At 34.0% G+C, this 24,339-nt stretch overlaps 1 protein-coding gene across 1 annotated transcript in view; it reads right to left on the minus strand.

Moving 5' to 3' along the window:
* MMS22L (MMS22 like, DNA repair protein) overlaps positions 1 to 24,339 on the minus strand; it is a 165,580-nt gene that overhangs the window by 34,957 nt on the left and 106,284 nt on the right. Inside the window, exons 15-18 of the mRNA XM_051997432.1 lie at positions 8,626 to 8,819; positions 5,360 to 5,510; positions 947 to 1,098; positions 24 to 166 (exon numbers count right to left, since the gene is read on the minus strand). Coding sequence (XP_051853392.1) covers positions 24 to 166; positions 947 to 1,098; positions 5,360 to 5,510; positions 8,626 to 8,819 — 640 coding nt within the window. The remainder of the gene's footprint in view (positions 1 to 23; positions 167 to 946; positions 1,099 to 5,359; positions 5,511 to 8,625; positions 8,820 to 24,339) is intronic.

Genomic DNA, 24,339 nt, shown 5'->3' on the forward strand with positions numbered 1-24,339 from the left:
TTATGCTGATAAATGCACAGTACCTCAAGGAATAGGACAAGTGCTTTTGGAGGGTCTTGTGTGATGGTTAAATGTTCAACTTGAGCCTTTGAGAGAATATTCTTTACTTCTGGAAGCTGAAATAGCAACCTTGTCAGTTCAGCCAACTGTTCCATGTACTCTTTTTCTGTTTAAAAAGACAATATAGCAGAAAATGTACTATACTTCATTCACGAAGCTGTCTTTCTTTTTAAATTCAAATTTCCACAAAATTCAAAGACTCAGAATTAAGTTTCTTTCACTAAGCAAAGGCTTTATTCAAAGAAGTCATGTACTTGTGAAACATTCTAGCACAAAAATTTATTCATGTAAAGCCAACTAGTGTAATAAGTTATCAAAGTAAATTTAGAGAATTTTTTCAGCTTGGCCTTCCTGCAATTTACAAAATGGGCATAAACAATAGCTTCAGGAGAAGATATGTCCTATAGACAACTAGACGGTATGTAAGAGATGAAAAACAGTACAAGTATCACTCAGTGAATAATGGAGAAGTAGAAGAAAGGCAAAATATCTAATATAAAATGGGAAAGAATTATTCATAATTGGGTATTTTTCTTTTTAGGGAGTTCACAGTGTGATGTCTAGTTATTTACTTCAGATTTTCACTTTTTTTTCTGATCAGTTTCTTCAGGGAGAAAAAAAAAAGCTTGTCTCCTCAGGAGCAAGTTTTTGTTCTTTGCTTCCAAGGAAACAAGCTCTTTTATCTTTGTATGAGAGAAATTTGTCATGTATGGTGCAGGCAAAAACATCAAGAAAAAGAACAGGCAGCAGAAGGGAATATAATTCTGTTTATATTCATGGCTAATTACAAATCAATCTCTCTATCTTTTATATTAGTTGATGCAATTAATAGAATTTTAAACACACCCAACAACACAGAAGCAAAAGTGTCCCCCAGAACACTTACCAACAGTTTGTTCAGCATCTATACCAACCAAAATGCCACTGGGCTCAGAGAGGTCTTTCATGTGCATTTGTAAAACACAGCGGATCCATGATCGTATAGTTAAGGCTTGAAATGATGTACAGCCTGAATGGGAAAGTGTCTCTGATAGAGTTCTGATAACAAAGGTTGTCATCAAAACACCATCACACACAAACAATAAAATAACAACAAAGAAAACATCCATTAAATTCCTGTATTAAATAAAGCAAAATATACTTCTACTATACTCATACAGAGTTTATATTCCAATTTCATTAAGCTCTTATTAAGCACCTGCTTTGCACAAGGCACATTAACAAAGACATAACAAAACATCATTTAGATGCTGAACATTTATAGACCTCTATAAAATGACCTTTTACCCAAATATAAAAATTCTCCTATTGTGCAAAATGCCAGCACAATTTTTAAAAAGTCTCTCCCTCTCAATCCATGGGTATAAAGAATTTATACTGAGGGAATGGTGAGATGGAAATGGAATTACAAATGAAGGGAGAGGTTTATAAAAATGGAACACACTGTAATAAGAAAATTATAACCAGGAAAGATCTATGAGATTATAGTCAGAGAATGTGAGAGTCAGATGGGCTCTAACAGGATATCTATGATCTGGGCCAACCTCTTCCTTTAACCAGTGAAGAAAATGATGTTAAGAGATGAAACTGCCCAAAGATTTGCATATGCACAATGAACTTTGCATATAGAGCTTCTAAATCCCAACCCAGAGTTCATTCTGCCAAAATATTAAAGAAAGAGAGGCTTTTAATATAAGCAAGGTAGAAATGTAAAGAGGATATAAGAGATATAAAAATCAGCATCATTTAATACTTACAAAATTTCCTTTTTTAAATTATAATTAAATGGGAAAATACTAAGTCACAAAGGATATCAAATTACTCCAGAGATCAAATGCACACTAAGTTGGCCTGTATGTGTGAATGAAACACATAGCCACTCTATGGATGGGCAGCCATAATAAGGAGAGACGAATAATAAATTGCTATTCCTAGGATACTCATTCACTGAATGGCAATAATCTACTACATCTAGTTTTTGGAGAAAGTCCAAACCTGTTTGTAAATCATTAGGATAATAGACATCCTAAGAATGAATTGTCTTATTGAAATTTTTCTTAGGATTCTTTGGAGCTGCAACTGATGCATCCTGAGACTAGGGCACCATGGCATTTAGTAATTTCACTGGAGTGCTTGATATGACTTGATAGTATATATTTTGTTCTTCCTTTTGCTTATTAAGAAAAATGAATATTTTTCACTTTCACAATAATTTTTAAAAATGCCCTCAAAGGACGAGATAGTGCCACTTATTACAGGTATCACCAGGCAACCATGAATGGGGTAGGATAGAGAGAGTCTTGGATTGTTTAGTTCTTCAGTTCCAGTCTGGACCCACTACTTTTTAAAGAGGGGAAACAATAATTAGATGGGAGAGGGTAAGGCCTTGAGTTACTGGCTTCTAAACAGGTTAATCAAAATTAAAATATCAAATACTACAAATATGTTAGACAAACAGAAAGTGGCTATCTTCACCCAGCCATTGCTACATTTGGTACAGAATTCCTAAACAAAGGATAACACTATGCTAGGTGTCAGGAGATACACAAAGTTTAGCTAAGACAAAGTACATGCCTTCATGGCTTTTATAGTCTCAAAGGGAGATGAAACACAAAGATAATTAAAGTTACATTACATGATCAATGCATCAGAGAACTGGAAGGCAAAGTGCTAATTCCTTTCATGGTGTCTATGACTGAATTATAATCATGAGTTTTCTTTATGCAGATCCACAGAATTCTAGATATGATTTTCTAAAATGCCTTTTAAAATATCAAAAATAATAAACAAGAATTCTGTGCAAACAAACTAGTGATTCTTCTAATAATTTGAAGGTAAAAATACTTTATACATTTATGGAAAATAAGGGAGATAGTCTTTGTGAATAGTAATTAAAAAAACAAATATTTCTAAAAATTAGAGTTAATATGTAAATGAGGCAAACAGTTCTAAGAGACAGATGCTAGAGACTACAGGTACTAAAGAGCCACTCTCAAAGTCACAAAGTTCTGGATTCAAGTCCTACCTCTAACTCATACTGGCTGAGTGACTGGACTACTGGCTGGCAGAGGAAGTGTTTAATAAAATACATAGTTAATCTCTAAATGCTCAAGGCAACTCCCTTAAGACTAAATTGCAGAACAATGGCTGAATTGAATTGGGGGAATTTTCTCTTATCAGGAGCTTCTTAGATAAATAAAATGAGATCTAGAGAGCCTGCTCATCTCCTGCATTCTATTCTGACAGCCTAAATTTCAGAAAAAAAATTATAGAAATTTAAAGTGGAATAGAACTTAGAGAACAAATAAAACAGCTTCCTCAGTTTGTAGCTCAAGGTCAAGACAGAGAAATAAATTATCTAGGGTCACACAAAAAAGGAGTATGAGATTATTTACAATCCTTAAATTTTAATTTCATATTCTTATAAAAATCAGCTATATGATATGTAAAATGCATGTAATAACTTAGTGTGGAAGAGTTCAAATTTTTTTTTTTTTTGGAGTAGCACCCACTCTGCTGGATATGAGCTAGAAACAAATTGCTAGATCTGAGGCATCCCAAGAAAATTTTAATTTAATTTTAAGAAACCTTTAAAACAACATTATATATTTCCATTCTGTAAAACCATGTTATAAAATATATTCCCATCTTTCTTCTAGGTATTAATACTATAGTGATAATGTAACTAGGAACAGAATGCCTGAAAAAGTCCAGTACAAAAGGCCTAGTGTTTCAAGTGGAAGGAAACAAATTAGTTTTGGAACTAGAGGTGCTCTGCCACCCAGTATCTGTGCGACCATCAAGCAGATCACTTCACCTCTCTGATCGGTTTTCTCACTGAAAAATTAGGAAATTCAGTAAGACGTCTTCTAAGGTTCCTTCTAAGTATAGATCTACAAGAATTAGATGATTACAAGAATGGAAAATATTTCTTTTAAAATCACATTTTATATTGATGGAGCTGCAAATTAATACAATCATTCTGAAAAGCAGTTTGGAATGATGCTACGAAAATGACTGAAATGTCCATATCTTTTGAGTCATTTGGCTAGGCAATAATCCAAGAAGCATAGAGACAGAAAGTATCAATATACAGAAAAAAATTTAATTTTTTTTAATTAGCAAAGTACTCACTGAAAGGGGAATGGCTAACTAAATTATGGCATATAAACATAATGGACTAATCCTGAGCCTTGAAAAAAATTATGAACATGAAGAACACAGAAATTGGAAGAAACTTAAATGAACTATAACAAAGTGGATTCTGTAGAACCATGAAAGAGACATATACAAGGACTACAACAAGCTAGCAATGGATACATAGATGGAAAAAATACTGTATGAGTATTGGCCCAAAAGAAGACCTAACAAAATGTATCTCCTTCCCTTCTAAGCAGATGGGTGTGTATATGAGAAATGCTGAAAAGTTGGGTTTCCACAGTTTTGTAAGCTTTGAGGTAGTACTGATCTAGGTTTTCAGAAAGTGACAGGTTAAGGAAGGTTTAGATTCCACAAAACAATTAAATGACCAATAGAAGCCTTGAGCAAACCAGGAATTGGGGAGCTATGAGGGTATAGATGGATTCAGCCAATCTGAAAGAATCTTGTGGCTTTGAAAAAAATCACAAATTTAAGATAATAGCTGATCTAGCCCCAAATGGTTGGGATCAATGACCTGTCTTGATCAAATCACAACTGTACCTGCTTAATAGGCTAATTGAATATTAAACAACACACCACATAGGAGAGTTCTCCACCACTTTTTAATATGGGGTATATGATGAGGGAGGGGGAACATGTTTATACATATTTAAGGGGAAACACTGTAACCCAGAAGAAAAGAACTAATCTATTCTTTGAAGGGAGGGGCTGCCGTGAGCTAACAATTATAAAGCTTCTCTCCCACTTCTGTGCTCAGGGTTCCCTCTTCTGGAGGAGGAATTAAACCTGCTTCTGGCCAGAACCATTAAGATGATTCCTTAACATTCTTTTTTAATAAATTTTCCTTGATATCTGATTTTTAGTGTCGACTGTATTTCTAACAGTGGCGGGGGCAGGGAGAGGACCATGGAGACATAAATTTACAGCCAGCCTTGGTTAGTTTTTTGGAAACGTTTTTACTTGATAACCCTTCCTTTTTCTGTTATATGAGGTGGCTTTCTGAGTAGGAGGGATGAAAAAATATATAACAATGATGTAAAAACAAAAAATTTCAGTAATTTTTCTACCCTAACCCAAATCACATACCATGGGATTCAAATATTTTATATGACTGGAATAAGAAGTGAAAAATACTTACTTGTTTTGTATAAGATGACTTAAATATCTAGATACAAGCTGGGGCCAAATCATATCATCCCATCCAAATAAATGCATCATTGATATTACTGGCTGAGGCTGAAGGTCTGAGGGAGCCATTCTTGACATGTCCAAGGCCAAACAAGTAAAACCTAAAATAAGGAGAAATTCTTGTTGCAATTAAAAAAAAAAAGTTATGATATTTACTTCCTTTTTTATTAAAAGTTACTATTCACGATGACAAATAAATATAATTATTAATAGTTTTTTTTTTTAATATGAAGCACAATGGAAGAAAACAGTGTTATTCTCCAGTGGCTCTAATCCAATTCTTGTCTTATTCTGGTTGATTGTGGCAGTGTCACTTACATCTTTTCTATTATATCTAGAAAATAAACCATTCAAAGACAGTATTTATCAGCTCCCTCAGGAACTGGTAGAGATTCCCTCAAGTCTGAATTACTCAACCAAGCAACAAAATGTGCTTCCTTTCAAAATTATTTAAGCTAACCAAAAAGAAATGGAAACCCTCAATCAATATATTTAAATGAAAATAAAATAAAAAATTTTAAAATATTATGCATAAGGAATAGGAATGAAATAATCTTTAAAACATATCCTATCTTTAACATTGTTCTAGTAAAAATAAATCCTTAAAATAGTAAAAATATAAGCAGCTTAAGTTTCTATGCTTTATTTGAGAGTATATGTTATAATTTTAATTTGTTGAGAACTTACAATTTTGAAAATAACAATTTTTCCCCACAATATTGTGTATCCCTAAAACTGTTTGTGATACTCTGTATTAAATTTTCTTTAAAAACAAAAACAAAAACAAAAAAATAAAATACCAACCTCAAACTTACTTTCTCCAGGAATTATTATTTTGTAATTGGCTCTATTCAACTGAACAGCCCTTTGTTCTTTCCCCTGAGTTTGTATTATCTTAACTTGTATTTAATGGAATGTTCCTTTTAAATGCTTTTAATAGTCTTCCTTTCCAACTCTCCATAAAATCTTATACTTACATACCTATCTCTTTACAGAGTACCTAGAACATAAGTAGGTACATAATAAATACATGTTGATTAATAGATTGATCAGTATCCCAATCCACTAGGACCCAAGTTATATTTCTGCATAGACTGATACATTCATTCATCAATTTTTGCACTGTAAAATACCTGGAACATTAAGGAATGAGGATACAGATGTCAACTAAGGAGAAAAGACTCCCAAAAGATGATTTACAAATACAAATGTGCAATTTACAATAAAAATCATTTGCTTTCGCAGCAATAATAATTTCTGAAAACAATTTGACAATGCCAATCAAACTGGACTAAATGTGATATTTATTTTTATTAGTGCCTCCATAGTAGGATACCATTTATCTTATTAAAATCTATTCATAAGATATAATTTAGGAAAATGACACAAGAGCTCAGGAACTCTCAAATTTTATATTCTCAATCTAAAGAGCTTTTAATTCATCTTTACTTAGTCATATCAGAACAAAAAACAAATTTTAGTTACTGTCTTCCAAAATGTGCTTCCTTTCAAAATTATTTAAGCTAACCAAAAAGAAATGGAAACCCTCAATCAATATATTTAAATGAAAATAAAATAAAAAATAAAAAATTTTAAAATATTATGCATAAGGAATAGGAATGAAATAATCTTTAAAACATATCCTATCTTTAACATTGTTCTAGTAAAAATAAATCCTTAAAATAGTAAAAATATAAGCAGCTTAAGTTTCTATGCTTTATTTGAGAGTATATGTTATAATTTTAATTTGTTGAGAACTTACAATTTTGAAAATAACAATTTTTTGATATGAAATCATAATGAATATAAAATGAGATTATCATACCAACATTTTTATTCATCACCTCCTCACCTTTCTTCTTTTACTATTACAACTACTATAATGCTGGAGAAACTGAGCAAGATAGAGATTAGAGAGTATATAATAATTTATTTAATGGAGAGATATACTAGGATCAAATGGATTCATGTTTGGTCCCAGGTCTGAATGAGACTATTGTCTCCATGTATCCAGCCAACAATCAGAGTTCTCAATGATATATGTGTGTGTGTATGTATGTATGTATGTATGTATATATATGCATGGCTCAGACACAGAGGGTAGAATGAGGCAGGGGCAAAGTCAGGGTACTGAGAGCGGGACTCTGACAGGATGAACTGAACCACTAGAGATGGGATGATATAACCAGGGGGAGGCATCCCGGACATGGGGAGAGGCATCTTGATAAGACAGTTATCTGACATGGGAAGAGGTATTCTGATATTCTAAAACATAAGATCTTTTATCCTTATCAAGTATTCTGATAAAGAGGGAGGGGAGATTTTGCAGGATTGGGAATCAGAAAAACCCAGGCAGGACTGAGTCAGGATAATTAGGGAAACTGAGTCAGGACAATAAAAGAGAACTGTGGCATAACACTACTACCACCAACACCACATACTCCTTAAGTTGCTGCTGCTATTATTGCTGCTGCTGTACTACTTGATTGGTAATCTTAGTAAGCATCTCAGATCCTACATGGATAGGACCATAAACTTAGAGAAGAAAATATCTTTATGAACATTTAGTCCTATCTTCTCATTTACTATTGGGGAAACTGAGGCCCATTGCGCTTAAATGACCTGCCCAATATCATATAAGTATTCAAACTGAGATTCTTAGCTGGCCTGAAAACCAATGTTATTTCTCCCCTGTTCTGTGTTCCATGAAGAACATCTTTTCCTACAAAATAACCTTTTTAAGTGTGAATATAGATTTATGTAATTCAACAAAAAACCATTTGCTTTCACAGCGATAATACTTTCTGAAAAGAACATGAGATATCAATCAAACTGTTCTTTTAAATATAAGAATCTTCTTCAGAGGAAGAAAAGTAGTTTTGGGATGCTGTGAGAAAAGTATTTTTTAAATAAACCTTTAAAACTCTATATAAATGTGAAATGTTACTATCAGAAGTAGTTTTATCAATACGACTAATAATACCTCTTTCATTTCAGGCAAAAACAAGCCTTGTCTCTAATAAATCATAGGTGGATAAAAATACAAGGATCCTATTAAAATAGTCAGCTCTGTTTTTGTGGTTGTCAAAATGTTTTAACATTCAAATGGCTATAACAGTAAGAAACTTAGTGGAGACAAGAATACTCTGACAAAAACAATAGCAGTCTGTAAAGGAGAAAGTAAATAGACAAGAGTACATAAAGGATGAATCTGACCTGCAGCTGTATCTGCAAGCTGAGGGATAGGGACCGTCTGTGACATTCTCTGGCTCTTCAGGAATGGAAAAAAATTTCTCCAGAGTGCACGGGTAATTGCAGCCAGGTGGTGCTCTTTAGCCACTGATGAGGTTGGCACACTCAGGCCTGCATTCTCCCCTGGAAGTTCCCTGCATGACTGCTGGTACACACTCCTAAGGAGAAATAAAAATAACCACTCACTCTCAACAAATGCTTATAGAAATCTTTTTTTTTCTCTTTTTTTTTTTTGTGCGTGTTAATACATTTTGGGCTTCTTTCAAATATTCCATATGAAAACTGAAGGACCGTTTTATATAATTAAAACCTTTATGCCAAGACATTAATGCACCTCGGTTATTTGATGGATGAATGATGGCATATTAAGCACCATAAAGTTAATGTTAATTACTAATGTCAACCATTAATTATATGCTTTTTAATATGTCAGAACCAAATGAGAAATAGGCAGTTACAGAATGAAGGTTTGCATTTTCCAACTGCTAGCTGGCATGACAAGTGATTTTACTTCCAATCGAGGCATGAACAACTTCACCTCCCCTCCCCCCCGCAAAGAAAAACCACTCTAGTTTTCTTTTGTGGGCTTAAGCATAAAAGTATATCAAAAAAAAAGAATGTACATTTGACTTATTGGTGGTATTTCACATTAAACTATAATTCTTTTTTCAAAAAAGGCCCATGCCAGAAATTAAATACAAAATCTTGTCTCATGCTCATTACCTTGTAAATAGCAAGCAAAAAAGTTCTACTCTGAAATAATGCAACATGAATTAAATAATGCCTTCACTTTTTTTGATTCCTCTAGTCATATTTCTTTACTTAATATAGAAGTTAGGGTTTTCTAGAAGTTTAATACAGAGATATTTTCAGGGAACCAATACTCCCAGAGTAAAAGCATGTGAAAACATTAACCAATTTATCTGAGAGACTGAGATAGAAAGCATTATTGCAGGAAGCTGATCAACTAAATAACATGCTTATTAAAAAGAATATGTAGGAACAAGTTATCGTTTCTGTTTCTATTTATCTTGTGGTCAACTCAATTGAGATTGTGCACTAAAACGCAGGCAGCATTATTACATTTGCCTTATTAAATTCTATAAACAGCATTGTAAAGTCAGAGTCGAGATATTTATAAGATAATGGCATAGAGCTGAGAAGAGAAACTTGACATAGCACTAATATGTATAGACTATCACATTAAGAAAAACTATTGGTAGTCATAACAGAAAACATTTTACTATAGTCATTCCACCATTCTTTTGGGGTTGTTGTTGTTGTTGTTGTTGTTTTAATTGTTTCCCTGGGGGAAGTGGGCATTCTAAAAGAAATGAACATCTCATGAGACTCATTAGGACAAGTGCACTGGTAATAAAGTAATTTTACATAAAGAGCAGACTGGATGCAAGGCCAAATCTTACTACATGTCATACAACTGCAAATAAGCAAGCAAAAAGTTAAGTAGATTATATATTAATATGTAAAACTTAAAGACAGCCTAGGCAAGTAGATGGAGGACTGGTCTTGGAGCCACTAAAAACTGGGTTTAAATTCCACCTTTAACACATAATGACAGACCTGGGGCAAATTTACTTAATCTCTCTTTGCTCTCATAAACTCTCTAAGAATATAAATGGCAGAAAAGGTGTCAATTTGCATTAATAGAGGAAATTTCCTCAATCCAAAATTCACAGTACCAGTGAAATCAGAGGTCTAGTACTGATCCTAATTTGAAGTTAGGGCCAGATGGGCTGTGCCCAAATATTATGCAACCAGTTTGGCTACTTTAAAAAACAAAAGAATGGGTATCTCCTTATCTAATTATACACTCATGGATTTGATTACACAGTTTTGAGTTACTCTGTTTCAATCCTGGACTGCTTCCCAATTCTTAGGGGATATGGTAGCTCCCACAACTTGGGGACTCAACATATTAATGGAAGATTTAGTGCAGATACTGGATCAGTTTAGACCACTGTAGATCAAGACCTCCTGAGCTCAAGAGATACATCAATCTCAGTCTCCCAACTAGTAGGGATTATAAGGATGCGCCACCACAGCAGCCTTCCACTGTTTTTCAAAGTTAACATACCAAAGTCAAAATAAATGTCTCCCCTAAGTATCTTTTCATGTAGTTACTGTTCTGTTCCATCTACAATTCAAGTTGGAAAGACCAACACTTGCAAAACTAAAATCATTCAAAGCTCACTGTCACCATGGGTCCTAACTCTGCCTTCAGGAAGGAACAATTTATAATCTGACCATTCACTGAGAGGGTTCATATGGCTTCAAATGAGCAGGCCCCCACATAGGGACTAAAATCTATTGATAAGAGACTTTGATAGATCTTTAGTTTTCCTGTGTGAAGTATCTGTAGCATCAATGTTATGCCTCAGTTTCCCTGGTGACAACCCCACCCCCACCCCCCTCCTGGCCATTAGGACTGAGATAATTAGGGGTGTGGAACTTTGGCCACTGGCATTCCAAAAAGTCATAAAACTCCATATGGCTTATCTCAAATACCCAGATGACACCTTCTACTTTCTGCCTCAGACTTAGTGTCTCCTAGCTTCTTCAGAATTTATGATCCTTCCTTCCTTACTCCCAATCTTTCAAAACTGAATTTATGATCCTTTCCTGGAACTTCCATCCACCCAGTGCTCTACCCCACCTTGCCTTTTGTTTCCCTGGTCGCTGGAGCCATATAAGAAACTCTGGAATCCCTTGCTTGTCGCTAAATGCTTTGAGACAAGAGTCCAATTCAGCCGTCTGTTTGACGGTGGATCCTTTTTGGCCACCAGTCTTACTCTCCACTATTAAAATATTAAAAACCTCTCTAATCTCTATCTTGCCTCAGTTTCTCCAGCATTACATTTGTGACTATCAGGGTAAGGGACTCCTCCTCTCTACTGCACAGATGAAATCAATCAATTATTAAGCTCCTATTATATGCTAAAACAGTGTGCTGGTCATTGAGGATTAGAAAACACAAAAATTCAATATTCTCTGGCTTCAAGGAATTTGGATTTCATAAACATAAACAAAACGAATTTTAGAGAGAGAAGGCACCAGCAGAAACAGGGTTCAAGAAAGGCTTCATAAAGAATGTGGTGCTTGATCAAAGTTCTGAAGAAAAGAAAGTATTCTAAAAGGTAAAGGGGACCTAAAAGTGATTTCCAGTCATGGGGACTAACAAGTACAAAGGAGTAATGAAAAAACATAAATGTATGAAAAACAGCAAGAAGATGGCCAGACAACTGGTAAGCAGAACAGTAAGACAAAATAGTTGGAGGCCAGAATGTAAATGACTCTAAATAACAAACTGTAAGGTCCTTGAGTATAAGGACTAAATTTTTGCCTCTTCTTGCATTCCCCAATAATTAGCACAATACCTGACCCTTAGTAGGTACTTAACAAATATTTAATGATCTTTCTAGGAGTCAGTGGAGATAGGATTGGAATTTGAGTGTAGAGCCCAGTAGTTTCTGACTTAGCCTAGAAAAGTATCTGAAACATATAATAGTTAAGCAGGTTGCACAGCTAGTGTTAGAAGCAGCTTCTGAACCAAGGTCTCCCAGGCTACAAGTTCAGCTATATATTCTCTATGCCTTAATTTTTTAAATCATAAATCCTTCATAACTTCCTATAATAAAAAATGTATTTAAGTAACTAATTACTTATGTAGATTGTCCCAAAATCTTAGTGCAAGTTTAAGCCTTAATATCTCAAAGAATATTTTAAGCTTTAACTGCTTAAAATGGCACAAAGACTTTTAAAACACTGTATATTAAGAAAATCTCAAAGTTCTGGCTTCCTTAAAACACTACAAATACAAGGTTATACACACATACATATACACATAAATATATATATATATATATATAGAGAGAGAGAGAGAGAGAGAGAGAGAGCGAGCAAAATAGCAAATTTTAAACTGGAAATAAAAATGAAGAAAATTTTAAAGAAAGCAGTAAAGAATATTAAAGTTATTGGTGACATATTTATTGTGAACACAGTAAGGATTAGGTTACGGCAGAGATGCTTTCATTTAACATCTTCTTTTTATTAATAATCAAAGGTTAGTCAAACAGTCACAAAATTTACTCTGTTCCTCTCTAAGATTAAGAAAAGATCAGTAATAGTGAGTAAAATAACCCACACAAGCTGCCTTGCTTTATGTAGAGATGATGACCAGTTTCCCATGTTGCCAAAAATGCCAAATCAGGCACTAGGGAACTATTAGGATCTTCAGGTTAATACAAGGAGAAAAAGAAATTATCTTTGAGCAAATTTATCTCCTATGATGTGGACAAAGGAGAAATGGTAAGATGTAGACTTTTGAACTCTTTCAAAACAGAATTCATATCAGTTGGGGAAAAATAAACAGCAAACTAGATGAAATTTTATAAGGATAGATGGATGGTTGGATAGATAGAATAAATAGATAGGCGGATCTTCCTAGGTAGAAACCATATATTATGCAGCATCCCAATTAAATGTAAGGCAATAGGCTTTTGTTTTTGTTTTACTTTTACAAAAAGCTGTTTGTTTTTGGTTTTGGCATTCTCCATTATCTACCTAATATTTTAAAACTAAAAACAAAGCTGTATACTCTAGAGTAGATGTAGAAAACTTCACAAGTAAAATGTTTTAACTATCATTTCAAGAAGATCTTATCCTTACTACAAAAAAGAAAACATAAAAGAAAACATTTTAAAAGACTTTTAAACAATTTATTCAAAAACAAAAGTAAAGTAATTAGACAAGAGCAAGACATGTCAAACAAATATACTGTATTGGCAGCTAATGGGGAAAGAGCAGCATAAGTTTTCTAAACATTGATAAGTAAGGAAAGGCTCTATCATTCTCCAGTAATTTATTTTCCCTTTCCCAATCTCTGAAAAACCACCACTAATTACTATGATGGCCACCATACTTTTCTAGACCAGAAGAAATGCACAAAGGGCAAAAGGAAAAAGGATTATTAAATTTATTTGCTGTACCCATTGCATACTAGCCTCTAGGTTTTTTGTTTTTATTTTTTCCAATAAGACATATAAGAGTTGATAACTTAGTAGAAAACATGATATAAGGTAATAGAAAATAACAGATTTTTAAGGGATGTCTTTTAAATTTAGAGTAATTCCTACCTATTTTTAAAAGCCACTGTTACTTCAAACCATTTCAATACATGCAAGAGAAAATAGGATAGAAGATTTCTTTGGGTAGCCCTCAGACAAGGTGAAATATGATATGCAGACAAAATCCAACATGCATAGTTACTATAGAATATATTGTTCATGACTTCACATGTATAATCAACAGTATATTGTTTGACTTCTCAAGGGGTAGGAAAAGTGAGGAAAAGGAAGAGAATTTGGAACTCAAATTTTTAAAAATGCTAATTGTTTTACATGTAATTGGAAAATACTCAATAAATAAATAAATAAGTGAAATAAGTAAAGATATACAAAAGTCTCAAGATAATAGTATAATGGATGCAGGTTCACGCTATAACAAAGTTAATTTTTTTCTGTATAAATTGCCTTGGACAAAGTAGATTAACATAGACTGTTGACTGAATCAAACATAATAACAGTGATAATAATAGCATGTATTTAGCATTTTAAGGTTTGTAAAACACCACATATATGTGTTTATATGTGTGTGCATATAGGTACACACACACACACACATGCATACACATATATGTTGTCTCATTTAATCCTCACAACCACTCAAAGAGATAGATACTATTTGTATTCCCAAATTATACAGGAGTAAATTATTGTATTTAAAAGTTAAGTGACTTACTAAGGATCAAAAAGCTGACTCTCAAGAGCAGCACTCTATGTACTGAATCACTTATATTCATGTTTAATTAAAATATACATTAGAAATATAATCTAGGATATACATTTAGAATCAGTATTATGATAGTGGTAATGGGATCAAAGCTCAAATAGATATTATGGAACTCAGCAATAGTTGATATTTTTCCCAGTTGTTTACCTGTTCCTATTCATATGTCTTAGGCTAGTTATAGACTATAGACTAGAATATTACTAGAAACTCCTATAACTGTGCTCCTTACCTCTCTCTTTCCCACACTTCCCATATTCTCTATATGTCAACAAGATTAATTTTCCTTCATGCACAGTCCTGATCATGTTACTGTCTTATTCAGAAACCTTCAGTGATTACCAATTTACATTTAGGATACAATCTAAACTCCTCAACCAGATATTTAAGGCACTTAGCACTTTGGCCCCATCCTATAGTAATGTTCCTAATTCTAGCAGGAAATATACAGAAGTCTTGCCTGGCACTAACACTGCCATCTGCTTTCCTGTCTACTTCACCCTTTCTCCATCAGCTAAATAAATCCTGACATTTGATCACTTGCAGTGCCTTATATCCTTTAACATTTGGGTGTTCCTAATTTCTACCAGGATATGCCTTTGATACAGTTCTTACCTCACTCTGGTGATTCATGTATGTTGTTATGGCTCTGACTTGAAACAAATATGGTTGGGGACTGTTAACCACTCCTTGTCTATAATTCTAACCTAGGGAACTTCAGATGTCTTGGTCCCAGCTTCTTATCTCCAAATTATGACTTTTATTGATAAACAGTTGGTGGGGATTAATGATAATAATAATAATAATAATAATAATAATAATATATCCTTTGGCTCATCAAAGGAAAACAATTGATTGCCAACTTGTTAACTACATGGAAAAACATAGTATAATATATGAATATATTCAAGTTATTTAGAAAATAAAGTAAAAGATATGAACAGGACTAACAAGAATCAGTTATCCTATTATTTTTTCCCCTTTTATCTTTTTAAAAAAGATAGGATAGAGGACACAATAGAGAAATTAATATATACATGTGTATGTCCTGTGTGTATGTTTATGGATCTGCCATATTTATCTATCAAGAATACAATGGCTAGAGCACTGTGCCTGGAATATGGAAGGTCTCAAATGTTTGTGACCTAGAGCAAGTCATTTAAATCTTTGTGTGTTTCAGTTTCCTCATTTATAAAATGATAAGAATAGCATCTACCCCCTAAGATTATTGTGAGGATCAAATAAGTGTTTAGTACAGTGCCTGGCACACAGTTAATTCCACATAAATTTTGGCTATTATTATTATTAAAACTAGCTAAAAAGTGCTAAAACATGATGAAGAATATATTTTCTTTTTTTTTTTTTTGGCAAGGCAGTTGGGATTAGGTGACTTGCCCAAGGTCACATGGCTAGTGAATGTTAAATGTTTGAGACTGGATTTGAATCCAGGTTGTTATAACTCCAGGGACAATGGTCTATCTCATTGCCCAATTTAGCTGCCCCTGAAGAATACATTCATTACCATATTTCCATTAAGTTTGAGGACCTAGATATCAGAATTGTTTTTAAATATATGATATTTTATGATAAATAACTAATTTTTATAAGTTCCCTACAAGAGACACAGAATATTCTCCTGCTAGAATATTAAAGAATCCAGGACTTTGAAGGCTACGATCTCATTCAATGATTTCACACTTTGGTTTATTTAAAGTTTGGCATAGCCAGGTTTAAACAAAAGGGATTCAAGAATTACAGACATATATAATTTGAATGAACTGTAACTATAAAATGAAACAGGCTCAGAGTTTGAATTGTCCAAGGTCACCTTTAGTAAGAGGCCAAAGCAGAACCAGAGCCCAGGTGGGCCACTTTCAAGGCCAGCCTTTTTTCCCATTATATCATAATGCAAGTTTGATCAAAGGATACCTACAGATAAAAAGGAGATAGCACTAGCTGCAAAAAAACTAAAGATGTGACACAACAGTGGTATTATGAATCTGGTCACATATAATGAACAGCTTATTAAATACTAAGGGGCAAGGAGATAATAAAGTTGTTAACAGAAACAGGAGAATGATAAAATGAAGGCAAATAAATTCAAATAACCACAGATCTTAGAATTTAGGACTGCTTTTTTTGCAATGTAGGGCAAAAATCTAGGAGAGTATAATTAGCATAGCATTGGTACATGAATGTATAGTTATGTGCCATAGGAACAGTATAGATCAAAACTGCTAGAAAAATTCAGATGAGAGTTTATTGGGTAAAGAGAGAATGGGGTCTTGGATAGCTTTAAGGAGAATGGACTTGAACTAGCTACTGAAGGACAGACAAGATTTAGGTAAGTATTGGAGAAAAAAATATGATGTACATGAAAAGGTTTTTAGTTGGAAGCCATTACTATGGGATGGGGTTAAAGTGCAAAGTGCCTTAAATATCTGGTTGAGTAGTTTAGATTGTATCTTAAATTAAATTGGTAATTACTGAAGGTTTCCAAATAAGATAGTAACATGATCAGGACTGTGCATGAAGGAAAATTAATCTTGTTGACGTATAGAGAATATGGGAGGTGTGGGAAAGAGAGAAGTAAGGAGCACATTTATAGGAGTTTCCAGTAATATTCTAGGCATTCAGTGATAAGGACCTGTTCATTTTCATTCCTGGCAGTGGAAAAAGAGGAAAAGATAGATATAAGAAATATTATAAATGAAAAAAATCTCATAACTGAGTAGATATGAGTAAGATACAGACAAAGGGAAAAGAGGCTGAGTCTAGGGGAAAGGAAGTTCCACAATACTACAATTGATGGAAATAGACACACTAAGAAGTAGGTGGCTTTGTGGGATAGATGAGTTTTACCTTACTCTGGTGAAGCTTAAGGCAACTACAGAAGATGAGAGCAAAAATATTCAAGTAGCAATTGGATATGAGAGAGAGTGAGAGAGAGAGCAAGAGAGAGAGAGAAAGAGAGAACGAATGAGAGCGCAAAAATGTTCAGGTGGCACTAGAGTGAGAGCGAGTGAGTGCAAGAATGAGCGTGAGAGAGCTAGTGATAGAGAGCAAAAATGAGAGGGCCAACACAGATATCCATCAGATGTCAAATGGATAAATTGTTCCTGATAGTTACAATATTTCTACTGGAATATAAAGTATGAACTTGGCTACTGACAAATGCAAAAAGATTCAAGATAAGAACAGAACTCTAGTATGTTATTGACAATACTGCTATTCCTGAAACCTTAATACAAACTAAAGGAATATGTGTGATCCTTTCTGTAGATAAAGGAAGTAAATAAAAATTGTAGGCATTATTGACAGCAGAATGAGGCCTTTCTACTTCTTAAGCCTTTCAGTTATGACCAAGAGTAAATATTATTATCTAAGAAATATAACCTATATTTGTCTCGCTTTACTCATGTGTGAAAGAAAGGAATGGACACTGGCCTAGTGCACATGATTAAAAAACTGATGATTTGGAAAGACTGAAAAGAGATGATATTTTTACATGATCATAATGTAACAAATAAAATGAGATGCCAGTCTTAGTGACTAAGGACACACTTATTAGTAAATAAACATTTAAAATTTAATAGTTCAACACTTTTGTAAGCAATATTAACAAATAGTCCATATAATCTTGCAAGTCTCTGATGAAATATCTTTCCTCATCTGAATGATTTTCTGAATTTTAGTTTCAAATGACTTCCCTTAATATTAATTGGACTCTAACTAGAAACAGGTACAAAACTGGGTATAGTGTGAATGAAGTGCTAAATCTGTTTTCTTTCTTGATATTAAATGAAAGCATTGAACAAAACTAACTGAGAAATTGGAGGCTAGTTACATAAACTCTAAGTATCAGATATTTAAAATGCATTCACTATCTAGGTAGTGAAAGGTTACCACTTTCTAGGCAGTAGTGAATACAGCACCAGTCCAGAAGATATGAATTTAAATCCAGTCTCAGACACTTTTATTAGTTGTGTGATCCTAGGCAAATCACTTAGTCTTTCTCAGTCTCAATTTAGCCATCTGTTAAAAATGGAGATAAAAAAAGAGCTTAAAAGAGCTATGTATATAAAATACTTGCTCTAATGTAAATGACAATAATTATTGAGAAGATTCTAATTTCCAGGGCATGAAAAGAGAGTGTTAAAGTGCTTCATCCTGGAGCAGGGATTGGCAATCCATCACACAGGTAACACTGATTAGCACCTACAACAACTGCTTATGACTATTCCCAAACCTCTTTCCTTTCTGTTACATGTCTTTCCAATATAAAGAGAAAGACTGCATGCATATCTTCTGAATTTTCCCAACAAATTCAAAATCAACAATGATTATCAGGTATCTATTATTTGATGGGTAACATACAACAGAGATGTCAAACTCAAATAGAAATGGATCCTTACAGGCTGTTAACTGACTTAGAAAATCACAAATTACTACTATGTACATTGTACTTTATTTTTATTTACTATGCTAAACATTTCTTCATTACATTTTAATCTTGTTCTGGTCTGACTTTTGTGGAGTTTTATGGGCTCCATTCCTCCTATTTCTCTTCTGTAAAGACTGAGTTAACACCCTGGATACCGTAGAATTAGCTGGAGTCAGGATAAACAAAAATCCTTGGTCTTTAGAGGTAGGAGGAATTGGATGGATGCAGAAGTGCCACAACTACTCCTCTTCGCCTCCTGCCCCGAAGTGACCCTGGCTGGTCTTACTCCAACCCCTAGTACCTGCTACAATTCTCTGTATATACCAATCATCAAGCCAGCACAGGATAGTGGAAAGGGCCATTTTTCAAGCATATACAGTATTGGCCAATCGATAATTAGCCTTAAGTGCTCGGTTGCCGACCTCAGAGCATCAACTCAGAATTTCAGCCCTTTACACTCTTCCCCCACTCCCCATCAGGGAGGGGAGACACCTCTGCCATACAAAACCCATCCTCAATGCATGATAACCCTTATCTTTTTAAAACTTCTTAGTATTTTTAGAGCAAAGAACATAGATTGTAAAATTTTGAATGTAGGAAACTTAGGGATCATCAAGCATACTCTTTCATTTCACAAATGAGGAAAAATGAGCTCAGCAAGATGCAACATCACAAAACCAAAGAGTGACTCATACAATACTAGAACTCTAGCGTCCTGATTCTAGCCCTGTAAACTTTCCAACATACCATACTGCCTCCTAGAAGCAGCTAAGTGGTTAAGTGTGTAGAACTTGTAGTCAGGAAAACCTATATTCAAACCTGACATACTAATTATGTGATGCTGAGGAAGTAACTTAACCTCTGTTTCCCTCAGTTTATTCAACTGTAAAAGGAAGATAATAATATTACTTACCTTGCACTGAATCAACAGCAGCTACTCTTAGAGTCTGGGACCACAAATGGTAAGGAGAATGAAAAATTGACTTGAAGGAGGTTAAAGAAGTCTCTTTTCTGGCACTGGGAGCACTCTGTTCTTTGGCCACACTCAGATCTGGGACACAGTCCTGGGGGACAGTCCCAGGGCAAGGAGGAGCACTAATACCAGTGCTTTCAGCTGCAGTGGAGCAGGACTTTTGTCACACCTTTCAGGGTAGGGAAGAATGCTCATGGCAACTCACAGACCAAATCACAGGCCAGGAGAGTAACAGATGTACTTATCCTTACATCATACCACCTTGGAAGAAGTGAAAACTTAACAGTCCCTCAGAGTATCTTTGAAAACATCTGCACAATCCCCCTGAAGCTTGAGACAGTGTGTCCTCTATTTTAGAAGCACAGCCCTACGTTAAAAAAAAAGAGTTAAAAGTCATGAAAGAGACTGGGAAAATGAGTAAAAAGAGGCAAAATTCTGACCACAGAAAATTACTATGGTGACAAGGAAGACCAAAACATACATTCAGAAGAAGAAGATAACAAAGTCAAAGTTCCAGGAAAAATATAAATTGATCTCAGCTTATGGCAGAACTCAAAAAGAATTTGAAAATCAAAATCAAATAATTTTGAAGAGCAAAAATTGGGAAGAGAAACAAGCGATGCTAAAAAAAAGAAAAAAGAAAAAAAAAAAGAAAGAAGTCAACAACTTGGTAAAGGAGATACAATGCACTATTAGAACATTGTATTAGATTGTCTAATAGGACAGAAAAGGAGAATGACAAATGTTGGAGGAGGTACGGGGGAAAAACAACGTACTGTATATACTAATGTACTTTTGCTGTAAATTAATTTAACAATTCTTTAGAGCAATTTGGAATTATGCCCAAAAAACTATAAAACTGTGTATACCCTTTGACCTAGTAGTACCACCAGAAGGTGTGTATCCAGAATGAGATTAAAAGAGGAAAGGACCTATATCCTATATCTATCTATATCTATCTATCTATCTATCTATCTAGGGAAATATTTAGAGCAGCTCTTTTTTATGAGGATGCTCATAAATTGGTCAATGATGAAAAAACCTATGCTCTATGATTGTGATGGAATACTATTGTGCTATAAGAAATAATGAGCAGGATGAGCTCAGAAAAATCTGGAAAGACTTCCATGAGCTGATTCGAAGTCAAATGTACTGTGTACAAAATAATAGCAATATTGTAAGATCAGCTGTGAACAACTTAACTATTCTCAACAATACGATGATCCACGAGAAGTCTGAAGGACTTATGATGAAAAATGCTATCCATCCCCAGGCAAAGAACTGATGGTTTCTGAATTCAGATTGAAGAATACTTTTTTCTTAAAAAAAAACCTTTATTTTCTTGATTTTTTTGGGGGGGAGGGGATTCTGTTTTTCCCCCCACAATATAATTAAGATGAAAATATGTTTTCCATGACTATACATGTATAACCTATATAGAACTGCTTGTCTTCTCAATGAGGAGGGTGAGGAAGGGAAAAGGTAGAGAATTTGGAACTCAAAAATTTAAAAGCAAATGTTGAAGACTGTTTTTATATGTAATTAGGGGGAAAATAGCACTAAATAAATGTAAAAATATGCTAATAAAATTAATTCATGTTATTAGAGATGGGATTGGATGCTTTTACAATGCTAGTATTGAGGGCCAGGACTAACTTGCAAGAAACTTGGACAGGATAGTATACTGCAAAAAACAGTTCCAACGTTCAGGACAGATCACTTAAAAAATGAGGAAAATAGACATTTTCTACATAAATACTTACATAATCGCAAAGGGCTCACTTTAGCGAAAGTACCACATAAATATGAATTATATCAATTATCATATTTCAATAGTTAAAGTCTTGTGACGGCATCAATGTGGGAACCATGGATGGCTAGTGACAATAAAAACCTGTTTATGATTTACGGTCTTAATGAACTGCCTGAGGCTCAAAGAGTTTAAAGAAATTCCCTAAGACTAAAGACTAGTTGTCAAAAATAGAACTTGACCCTAGATCACCTTCTTGATGGTTCCAAGACTGGTACAAGATGACTCTCATATTTGTAATAGTAAGCAATTTCGTTAAGAAACAATAGATAAGAGAAGTGGCCTTAAACTAAAAAAGACTTGGGTTCAAGCTCTGCTTTTGACATAAAAAAGTCTTAAACTTAAACTTGCAATGTTTCAAGACAAACTGCTAATAACTAATCATTTGCCAATCTTCATTAATACATAGTTTCCTACACAAAATGAAATCATAGTGCTGGGCAAAAAATAGACTATTATCTTAGGTTTCTAGTATAATTAGTTATTATATTTTTCAGAAATATGATTTGGCCCACAGTATAATCTTGTAATAAAGAACAATTTTACTAAATGTAAGCATGTCAACCTTTTTTGAGCGACAAATGAACACTGCAAGAGTTGACTAAGATTAAATTCCATCTGAAAGCATTTTTTTTAAATTGCCAGTAATAAATTCTTAAAAAGAAAAGGTCTTATGGTAATGTTGACAGATTTTTAACTAGAGCAACCCAAATGTTGCTGTCATGGTAAAATTTGCTCTATAATTTAGCTTAATGGACTCAGTATATCAATAAATAGCAAGAATAGCCACAGTTCTTCTTTTTCCTCCTTTAAATCAAACCTAACTTGATGTCAACAGCTTGTAACCAATATATAATTATAATATTTAATGCACTGGGAAAAGTGGTGGTCTTATATCGATGTGCTTTCCAAACCTCTTAAATGTTCTGATCCATAGTGTTTTCTCTACACTAAGGAAATCCAACAAATTACATAGCTAGATAAAACTGATCTTTTGTCACTTATGAAAATGGATTAAAAGAAAATTCCTATCAGTCTCAGTAGGGACAAGTTCCTGCTTTTAAAATTCAGCTGTATACTAAATCAGAAGGAGCTATTTGTCTGCAAGAGTATCATGAGAGGGTCTTCAAGTTTTCTTCAAGGTAATGAGAGAAGGAAGAAATGAATAGTCCTATGATGATAACTGTAACAGTTAAAATTCTTACTTTTAAAAATTTTGTTTAGCAACATTTTGTTAACTACAATGTACCATTACCAAAATCTTCTTTATTGTGTAAATTATACAAATTTATAAGTATTCTTAAAAGAATACTTAAATATGGATTTTATATAGAAAAGGCCAGAATCAGCTTTGGGGAGATGGGAGTAAGAGTGGGGGAGAGTCAACTGGGGTTAAGAGAACTGCCCACAGTCACACAGCGTATAAGTATCTGAGGATGGATTTGACCTCAGGTACTTCTGCACCCAGGGCCAGGGTTCAATACACTGTGCCACTTAGCTGCTGCTGTACCAATTTAAAAATATATATATTTTAAAGCAGTTAAGGGACCCATCCAGGGTGACAAGGCCAGTATATGTCAAAGATGCAATTAGAAAGACATCACTTCTTACCAAGTCAAAGTATGATTCTCTAGGTATTCATTAATATAATACAGAAAAAAGCACTTCAGGTTGTATAAAGTGGCACTGTTGAAAGACTTGGATTCAAGTCCCACCTCTGACAAATTTTCGCTATATGACTCTGGGTATGTCCCTTAACTTCTCTGAAGTATAAAAATACATATACACCAAAATGATCTTCTTTTGAGAGTCTTTCTTGGAGAGAATCTGCACAAACAGCAATAAAAATAGTCAAACATAAACAGAGCACAGTATCTGGAAGACCTGAGTTCAAATTCTGATTGTTAACATATCACTTGAATGACACTTTCAAATGAGCTGGCCTCTCATTACCCCCATACAACAAAGATACCTCATCAGATTACCACAGAGTGTCTCAAAGGAAGTTCTCTACCCCACTGAAATCATTGGTCTGGTACCAAAAAATTAGTGTTGTATATAATCTATATTTAACTAGTCAATCATAATAAAAATTTATTAAGAGTTTACTATGTGTGCCAGGCACTATGCTTAATAAAGTTTGGGGATGGATGCAAATGACCTTTTGAAAAAGATGCAAACAATAGTTTGCCCCCAACTTACAATGTAGCAGAATCAAGCCAACAACAATACAAAACAAAAAGATTAAGTGTGTATAGGGGGGAATTAACATAGGGAAGGAAGGGTTTAAAAAGGCTTCCTGTAGAAGGGATATAGTTGAAACTTAAAGAAAGCCAGACAATTCAGTGGAGAAACCTTTTGGGTAATGGGGCAGGAGAGGATCATCTAGATAAAAACAATGGTAACTTTGGCGATAGAAGTTTTGGTGTGGATTGATGAGGCTAGAAGCCAGTTTAGAAGGGATTAAGTAGAAAGTAAAAGAAGAGATAGTAAAAGTATCTTTTGTAGATTTCTGGGGGAATTTAGTTATATAGAACAGAAAAAATATCAACATTAGTTGGTAGTGTCAGAAGGATAGAATTAGGG

Source organism: Antechinus flavipes, chromosome 4 (genome assembly GCF_016432865.1).
Source record: "Antechinus flavipes isolate AdamAnt ecotype Samford, QLD, Australia chromosome 4, AdamAnt_v2, whole genome shotgun sequence".
In the NCBI taxonomy this organism is placed as follows: domain Eukaryota; kingdom Metazoa; phylum Chordata; class Mammalia; order Dasyuromorphia; family Dasyuridae; genus Antechinus; species Antechinus flavipes.